The sequence below is a fragment of the Perca flavescens genome, chromosome 7 (genome assembly GCF_004354835.1).
Source record: "Perca flavescens isolate YP-PL-M2 chromosome 7, PFLA_1.0, whole genome shotgun sequence".
NCBI classification, from domain to species: Eukaryota; Metazoa; Chordata; class Actinopteri; order Perciformes; family Percidae; genus Perca; species Perca flavescens.
In genome coordinates this window covers 36430585-36440584 of record NC_041337.1, presented here as the reverse complement: position 1 = coordinate 36440584, position 10000 = coordinate 36430585, and the positions used below count along the sequence as shown (strand labels likewise).

Here is a 10000-nt window from a genome sequence, read left to right as displayed (position 1 = left end):
CAGCGCTAGAGACCTCAGAGCTGTTTCTGGTTGAACAGAAAGGTCTGAAAGAGGTTTTAAAGCTCTATCTCTGTAGGGATCTTTCTATAATGTTGTCAGACTCTTAGAATAATAATCTGAGTCTGTCAGCCCGGTTCACGGCTGCCAGTTATAGAGTTCACGCTCAATACTGGACCAATTTCAAAGATCAATCTATCTATCTATCACAAAAACCTAGAAAAATAGGGTGCAGGTAGTTACCCTTTAAGGTTTTGTCTGTGTGTGATCCGGTGTCAGGTCACAGCGGTTCTGTTGGATGTAGGTTAGTCTCTGCCGTCTACTGGGAGCCGAGCTATTCTTGGATCAGTTAGAGTGACAGGGACACACACACACACACACACACACACACACACACACACACACACACACACACACACACAGAAGCAGCATCAAAGCTTATTTACAGTCCATTAAAGGTACATTGCGTGTAATGTTTGGCTGTAGACTCAAGGCTGCTGCAGATTTACTGCTGCTCTCTGAAAGTAAAACACACACACATACACACACACACACAGACAGACACACACACACACACACACACACACACACACACACACACACACAGACAGACACACACACAAACACGTACACAGACAGACAGACACACACACACAGACAGACAGACACACACACACACACACACACACACACACACACACACACACACAGACACAGACACGCACACACACACACACACACACACACACACACACACACACACACACAACATCCTTCCACTGGCCCATACACACTAGGCTATAGTTCGGACAACTCGGTGCGTTCGGGGGGGGGGGGTGAAGTTGCAGCGTTGTTGCACGTTTCACTCGGTTCGGTTTTCTGTCACACTGAACTTCGTCAAACTCACCGAACACTGTAAACACACTCCACACGATGGAAACCACCAGCCGCTCCTTTACTGGACAGAATATCCAAAACTCTTTCTGGTCTGAGAAATAACCGAGCAACGCCAAAATTTACTGTATCACCCACCGATGATGTCGCTCAGACCGATGATGTCACACATACTGATGATGTCGCTCAGACCGATGATGTCACACAGATGACCAGCGATGTGTGCTCAGAGAGTTGTTGTCCCTTACATCATACAGAAGTCCTTAAATGATGTGAAGGTTGGAGCTGCAGGCTAGTGAAAGCTCTGTTGTCGCTTCACTTCCTGTGTTTGGGTCGGATCGCGTTCTCACCTTGAGGTGAACTGAACTCTAGTTCGCTGCGACGAGAACCGAGACCCCCGTTTTTTAAAGGTGCCCTAGCTGCCACACGTATTTCCTGACTTTGTGGTGATGTCTGAAGGTCTACCATGGACTCTGTAACCATGGTTACCTTGTTTCAAGCCATTCTAGCGCGGTATAGAAAGCCTGCAGGGAGACTCGGCTCGATTTCTGCCAGTTACTCATTAATAGTCAACGAGCTGAGCTGCTCGACTCTGATTGGCTAACAGCTAGCCAAAGACAGCCTGGCTATCAGCATCCTTTACCCAGCCCAACTGGGCGAGCTCATGAATAGTAATGAGCTCAGGCAATATGATGTCAGACTGACCAGCTGTTGTGATTGGTCTGATTTCTGTCCAGTGGCTAGAGCTGACAGAGGAGGTAGCAGTTCATTTTCACATTCACCACATAACACACACACACACACACACACACACACACACACACACACACACACACACACACACACACACACATATGGACCGGACATATCTCAAAAAATACAAGGAAAAACTGTTTTGAGTGGCATGGCACCTTTAAGCGGTGTGGTGTATTCCAGGAATCCACCGACACGGTTTCTTGATTATAAAAGTTTATTTACATCAAAGAATTCAGCCTCAATTTACAAGCTCTGCAGAGCCGGAAAGCGACAGTTTTCCAGTTCTCCAATAGTCACTCTGAGGTTCTGCTGTTAACACATGGTATACCGTATTTCCTCAAATAAAAGCCGGGGCCTTTATTTACCTCCTGAACTGCAGAAGGGACCAGGCTTGTATTGTAAGCAGGCTTTTATTAGAGGCAGGCCTTTATTTCTAATTCCATCTGTTTGATAAGTATAATTATTTTAAATAAACTGTTTTAAATGAAAAACCATAGCGTTCACATTAGCAAAAATATCACCATATACATCAACAGCCAGAAGGGCGACAAAGCAATTTGGGTCAGAATTAATCAAACGCCACCATTGTGTCAGTTTGAACCCTGTAAATGTACCGGGTATTTATTTCAAATGTAGGTACTACAGTATTACTGGTAGATTACAATAAGAGCATACAGTAGTTACACCAGTATCTGAGTAACGTTACAGACGGTAGCTAGCTACCGGTAGCTTTGTTTCTAGCTCCAGGCTAACGTGTTTCCTCCCACCTCCAGCTAGCTAGCCGTGCTCTGCTCTTGTCGGCTAATCTTGTCGGCTAATCTTGTCGGCTCATCCTTCTGTTTCTTCCAGTCTCTGATTCTACTGGGTTCAATGTCGAAACGTCCCGCAGCTTTTTCACCCGAGTTTTCCTCCGCATACTTTAAAACTCTTTTCGTTTTGTTGTTGAAAAGTCCGTCACTAGCACCAGAGTCCGTCTTTCTCTGCTAGCACTAAATGAGCCCCATGTTACATCCAATGTAGCTACTGCCATCTACTGGCACCTGTACGTTACTGCACACTTGGCTGAGTTACACATACAGTCGCATTGACTAAAATACCGGTAGGACAATAATCCAGAAAAACAAAGTGCGGAAAAAAGCATGAATATATTGTTGAATCTGTTAAATTAAATTGGTAGAAATGTACAATGAACTTGAATTTTATTTTGACTTAATATTATATGTAAGGCATTTAGGAGATTATCCACACTATTTTTTTAAAAAGTCGTTATATTGTTTTGGGGACATTTACATGGCTGATAGCTAGCTTGTCTTGTTGTTCAACATACTGTCAAATTATTTTTACTGATTGCCAACTGTACACAATGTTATTGACTTTGGATCTTGCTAGCATAGCGTTAGCTTTCTGGCTCGTAGCTAAACTGAAGGGTTCTATCAGCTGAGCGGACTATATAAATATCTCCGGTTGCTAAGGGAGGCAAGTCGTATCTAAGGTCCTTCCTAATTCCTGGTGGAGAGAACAACGTTTGCATTGCATAAGAACCTGATGGATGGGAATGATTGTTCCAGGTATTAGTCAAACCGTCAGGCGTAACCAGGGAAACGGAGTTATTTTTTGGATAAACTTTAGATTTCGATTGTAAAACTAATTAAAATATGAACTAATGTTTTAAAAATATGTTATTTGGCAAGTTACCATGGTATAAGTGGGTTAATGCCCTTTGAGGTGTCCATTGTCAGGTAGTAATGGACTTCGGCCGAGGCACGCCTCGCCGTCGTCCATTAATATCTCACAATGGACACCTCGAAGGGCATTAACCCTTACATAACTTAGGGTGGGATCAATAATTGACCAATGGCTACAAGCCAACTGGCCTTCTTTTCAACAAAGACATTTCTAACCCACTGATAACGCTTTCCAGATGTTTCCTGTGGCCCTTTTCCTATAGAAGTGTCCTCTGAAAGTAGAGTTCATTTGAGGTCCTCGTGCTGAATCTTAGGTACCAGTCTTATAAAGCTTAAATACAAGTTATATAGAGGTCAGATACAATAGGATGATAATATACTTCAGCGGACCAGAGTTGGGATGAAGCTTTCACACCAGTCTAACCGGACTATCTGACCAAAAACGCTCCAGGGTTTATTTTAAACGGACCAAACGAGGCAGGTGTGAAAGCAACCTCGCTTGCGATATCGTACGGATCCGTTCATGAGAATGTGCTGACCTGATGACTGCAGCTAGAGTTTCTTCTCGCTCTTCTTTCTATGAAACTGACCAACCTACGGAGGCCCATAAACTGCAGGCTAATGAGGCTGATGTTGCAGCTGTACCGTGTCACCTAACATTTTGGCAGATGCTCCATCACAGCTTCATTAATCTACCACTGCATTTACTTTCTGTACCCACAGCTTTCTTCTATAGCCCCAGGAGAAAGGATGTTCATGGTTCTTTCATTTATTAGTTGTTTTGGGTTATTGCCACAGACTGTAAAAAATAATAAAGGAGATAGAGATAAAAGAGATAGACAGACAGATGGAGAGAGAGAGAGAGATAGACAGACATATGGAGGGAGAGAGAGACAGACAGATGGAGAGAGAGAGAGAGACAGATAGACAGACATAATGAGGGAGAGAGTGAGAGAGACAGAGAGAGAGACAGAGAGAGAGAGACAGAGAGAGAGATACAGAGAGAGACAGAGAGAGAGAGAGAGAGAGAGAGAGAGAGAGAGAGAGAGAGAGAGAGAGAGAGAGAGAGAGAGAGAGAGAGAGAGAGAGAGAGAGAGAGAGAGAGAGAGAGAGAGAGAGAGAGAGAGAGAGAGACAGAGAGAGAGAGAGAGAGAGAGAGAGAGAGAGAGAGAGAGAGAGAGAGAGAGAGAGAGAGAGAGAGAGAGAGAGAGAGAGAGAGAGAGAGACAGAGAGAGACAGAGAGAGAGAGAGAGAGAGAGAGAGAGAGAGAGAGAGAGAGAGAGAGAGAGAGAGAGAGAGAGAGAGAGAGAGAGAGAGAGAGAGAGAGAGAGAGAGAGAGAGAGAGAGACAGAGAGAGAGAGAGAAAGAGAGATTTGTCCTTTTCCCATAATGTAGGAAACACAGCTGGTGTCACAATGTTTTTCATTCAATCATTTTACGAACTTTGCAGCCGAGTTTGTGTCTAGATAACGTCAGTAAAACACGAGCGGAGTGTTTAATGTCCGGGGTGGATCCAGCACTGATCCATCCCGGCCCTTTGGCCGATTACAGAGGACTTCTGTTCCACTCGGCTCTCTCTCTCTTTGTTATTGATCTGCTCCCAGCTGCCAATATCGCTCGCCGCTGAGGAAAACCTGACCCGATCGGCTGTCATCGCACTGAGAACAACAACCCAATCACTCAGCTAATTACTGCCAGACATTCCCTCTCTCAGGTTAGGCATTACAGTAAATACAACTACAACTTATAGAGAGCCGAAGCCCCTTCCCGTGGACCTCGTGGGACCTTAAGTCAGAAAAAATATGAACGGTAGTGAACGGGGGAGAGGCAAATTATTTTTTGATCCTGTTTGAATTGAGCCATGGATTACACATATGATGTTCGTCAATTTAAAAGATACATTTTCAACCGAAGAAAGTCTCAGTTAGCCGTAGGTTTGTCATATGACCACTTAGTTTAGTGTGAAACCGCTCAGTGGACTACATCTCCCAGTGGACTACATCTCCCAGTGGACTACATCTCCCAGTGGACTACATCTCCCAGTGGACTACATCTCCCGTCTCACACAATCTACCTCACCTAGCTTGGTGATCGGCTAGCTCGCTAGCTAGCTTAGCTCTGTTAAACAACACATGCAACGTTATCTTAACTGCTGGGTTTTATCAGTCAAGAGTTTTCAGCAGAGAAGCAAAAGAACGAGAGAGATCTTCTGATCATTAGAGTAACGTTACATCCTGGTACTATACACACACACACACACACACACACACACACACACACACACACACACACACACACACACAGGTACGACACACGGAGACATCGTAGCTTCAGAGAGACGTCATCCATGCAGTTTGTCGTCTTTCTAATTACGTATTTTAGGTCTTATACTTCAACAGTTTAACAATAAACGGAGACTTTTTCAGGTTGAAAAATAATGTTTTAAATTGACGAACATCATGTTTGTAATCCACGGCTCAATTCAAACTGGATCAAAAAATAATTATTATCTCTCCATTGACCCTCGTTCATATTTTTTTGAAAGATAGGTCCAATGGACCGGAAGTAGAAGGGGCGGGACTTCGGGTCTCTATTAGGTTTCAAAGCATCGCACGGGTTGGTTTAGCACGTTTATAAAGGCCCAGACACACCAGTAATAAAAGGAAGTGTAATAACCAAGGGGGGGGTAAGCTTCGCTTCAGAACTCGAACCTCATAAGGCGCCATTTTGATGCTACCTGGCCATCACCTCCCGTTAGCATCCCATTGACTCCCATTCATTCTGACGTCACTTTGACAGAGAATAACTTTACATCTGAAGCGTTTAAAGACTCTATTTCTCCGTTGTTTATTTCTAAAGAAACACGACAATGTATAAAAGGCTCCATTACCTTGTAGCTCACGTTATGGCTCCGTAGCAGACGCTTTTATAAAAATAGGCTAACGATTGGGTCATAACCACGAGACTTACTGTCACACAGTAGAGGAATTACCGTATAGTACAGGAGAAGCTCACAGGCAGTTTGGACTTCCATTATCTGTTTAGGTTTAATTACTGATGTTAACTAGCATGTTAGTGATCAGTAATTACTAATGTTAACTAGCATGTTAGTAATTACTAATGTTAACTAGCATGTTAGTGATCAGTAATTAGCCTGTGTCTATGTTATCTCCTTACATATACCTACACTCTCCGTCTCTGTAAGATTGGGAATGATTGAGATTTCTCTCGGCACAGCTACCAGAAGACTTCACACTTTCAGACTATGGAATGCCGTTTTATTCACAATAAAACGGCACACAATCCAATCCACGCTCCCTGATTTGCATATAAGAACTGGAAATAAATATAGAGGGAAATAAATAAATGTGGCATTAGAAAAATAAAAGTCTCTTGTTATAAATAAATATGGTATTAGGAAAATAAAAGTCTCTTGAAATAAATAAATATGGACTTGTGAAATAAAAGTACCATGAAATAATTACATTTATTTAATTATTTATGTATTTATTGCCTCATTTATTTATTTCATGGTGTATTTATTTATGTATTTATTAATTTATTTATGTATTTATTAATTTATTTATGTATTTAATTATTTATTTATGTATTTATTTATGTATTTATGTATTTATTCATTTATTTAATTGTGAATAAAACGGCATTCCATATCAGACAGGTTGCTCACGTCACATCTACGTCTTCAAGCTCAGTTGGAGGCTGCTCAGTAACACTCAGCCAGCACCGGGAAAGAGACTTCTGATATCCTCCACTGGTCTCAGACCAGAGACACGGGGTCTGCTGGCCCATATATATATATATATATATATATATATATATATATATATATATATATATGTGTGTGTGTGTGTGTATAAACTGGCTATGATAAGAATGCCAAATGTCCTGTGGTAGCAGGAAAAGTTAACCTTCTCTTTGATTTCATGTTGTTTATGGAGAAGGAGAAGGAGAAGCACAGCGTAGATTCAACGCAGAACCATAAATCATGTGTTTTCTCCCTGCAGCTACGGCGACATGGTTCCCAACACCATCGCGGGGAAGATCTTCGGCTCCATCTGCTCCCTGAGCGGCGTGCTGGTGATCGCCCTGCCCGTGCCCGTCATCGTGTCCAACTTCAGCCGCATCTACCACCAGAACCAGAGGGCGGACAAGATGAGAGCGCAGCAGGTCGGTAACATCAGCAAGAACTCTGGGTGGTTAAGACACATGCCTTTGGTGTGGGAGACCCGGGTTCGATTCCCACTGCGATACATCAACCAATGTGTCCCTGAGCAAGACACTTAACCCCTAGTTGCTCCAGAGGCGTGTGACCTCTGACATATATAGATCAATTGTAGGGTTGGGTACCGAAACTCGGTGCCAATAGGGAACCGGTGCCGACGTAAACGGTAGTAACGAGACCGAATAAGAACGAAAGTTTCGGTGCCTCATTTCGGTGCTCGACTTTACACTACACCTGACAGCATGTAACGTTAGCCTAGCTTTAGCTAGCAGCTGGATTAATCACGGTTAAAATGCTGACAGCTAACGTTAAACAGTGTAAAGTGTGACTGTATTTCACTGTGGAGGACTTCTACAATTCATAGATATACAGGATGTTTATATGGTCGGACTTAAACAACACAGACGGTGCGTTCACTTGCAGCTGCCATTGTCAGAATTAAACAACACAGATTCACTTAAAACAGGTAGCCTCGTGGTGCATTCACAGTAATTGTAAAATACCCTTTTCCCATCTGGGGTTCAACAGCAATTTACTGGTGAAATAAGTTATTGTTATTGTTATAGTTATTACGTTATTATTAAATCTTTAATTTTGACCATGGCCTTAGCAATAAAGAAGTCACTGACTGTTGTTTACTACCCTTATTTTTTTTCTTCTTCTTTTTTTTTTAACTTTATTGAAAAGTACCGGTTCAGGCACCGTTTAGGCACCGGCACCGTTTTAAAAGTATCGATTTAGCACCGGAATCGAAAAAAAAACCAAACGATACCCAACCCTGATCAATGGTAAGTCGCTTTGGATAAAAGCGTCAGCTAAATGACATGTAATCTAATGTAATAAAAGAATTAGAATGAGTTCTAATTCTTTGCAGAGTCGCGTAATTACAACTTTTCATAAACAGTTGAAGGTGCACGGTGTACATAGCGGAAATCCTGTCGTGCGTCTGCCATATTTCTGATACTGCGGCGGCAAAATCAACAAAGGAAACATTGCGTTCAAACATGTATTTCTCAGCAACGACTACGTGAGTAGTCTGTGTAACGGAGAGTTTTTCCTGTGTGTCTCTACGAGTTGTTGAACATTAGACAGCCAATCACAGACATCATTAGATCTTGGTAGAAGCATGCTGCGTGCTGATTGGCTCCCTGATGCCGATGAGATTCATTCCTTTACTCCCCGAAGGACCTCTAAACCCTCCGCTGAATATGTGCACCTAAGTCTTCCACAAACCTCGAGAAAACAATGGCTTCTATATTTATTTATCCGTTAGGAACTTAATTAGTGCAGAAAGTGTGCAGTTAACGTACCCAGCAACACAACATTTGTATATATTACCTATTTTAACGATCTGAGGTCACGGTGTGGAGCACCTGGTGCAGGTGTGTTTAGGGCGCCTGGTCCTAAAGGGTTGTTCTTACTGTCTTCAGTAATCAGAGGTGTGTTTTGGGCGTAACATGCAATCAACCAATCAGAGATCAGCTCCCATTCATCAACCAATCAGAGATCATCTCCCATTCCCTTTAAAAGCCAGGCGCGTTTGGACCTTGGAGCATTGCTGTTATGATGGAGGATTTGCACCGTAATATTATTATATGTAATCTTCTGCATGTGTGTGTGTGTGTGTGTGTGTGTGTGTGTGTGTGTGTGTGTGTGTGTGTGTGTGTGCTGCTGTGTGTCCCTGTTTGTGTAACAAGCATAGTGTGCGCGCGCTGTGCACGAGCCTAGGAGCATCTTACTAATGCTCTGTTAGAATAACAATGAAATGCTGCGTTATTGACTTTAGACCAGGTTTTTGTTGGTCAATGGAGAGATCACTTCCCGCTGCCTCACGATAGCAATACTCCCAGAATGCACCTGAACACACCTCCCTGTAAGACCAGCACGCCCAGAATGCACCTGAACACACCTCCCTGTAAGACCAGCACGCCCAGAATGCACCTGAACACACCTCCCTGTAAGACCAGCACACCCAGAATGCACCTGAACACACCTCCCTGTAAGACCAGCACGCCCAGAATGCACCTGAACACACCTCCCTGTAAGATCAGCACGCCCAGAATGCACCTGAACACACCTCCCTGTAAGACCAGCACGCCCAGAATGCACCTGAACACACCTCCCTGTAAGATCAGCACGCCCAGAATGCACCTGAACACACCTCCCTGAATGACCAGCACGAACACCTGAACACACCTCCCTGTAAGACCAGCACGCCCAGAATGCACCTGAACACACCTCCCTGTAAGACCAGCACGCCCAGAATGCACCTGAACACACCTCCCTGTAAGACCAGCACGCCCAGAATGCACCTGAACACACCTCCCTGTAAGATCAGCACGCCCAGAATGCACCTGAACACACCTCCCCGTAAGATCATGGGCCACAGATGAGCGCAGGTGCATTTGTTATTTAATCGCCGGAC

General features: G+C 43.5%; 2 protein-coding genes across 2 annotated transcripts in view; one reads left to right on the top strand and one right to left on the bottom strand.

Annotated features, from left to right (window-relative positions):
- ptpn18 (protein tyrosine phosphatase non-receptor type 18) overlaps positions 1-3461 on the bottom strand; it is a 43088-nt gene extending 39627 nt beyond the window's left edge. The window contains exon 1 of the mRNA XM_028582661.1: positions 3441-3461. Coding sequence (XP_028438462.1) covers positions 3441-3461 — 21 coding nt within the window. The remainder of the gene's footprint in view (positions 1-3440) is intronic.
- A 3906-nt stretch (positions 3462-7367) lies between these two features.
- The window catches only part of LOC114558596 (potassium voltage-gated channel, Shal-related subfamily, member 1), a 9610-nt gene continuing 6977 nt past the window's right edge, over positions 7368-10000 (top strand). The window contains exon 1 of the mRNA XM_028582659.1: positions 7368-7520. Within this exon, the coding sequence (XP_028438460.1) occupies positions 7368-7520 (153 nt within the window). The remainder of the gene's footprint in view (positions 7521-10000) is intronic.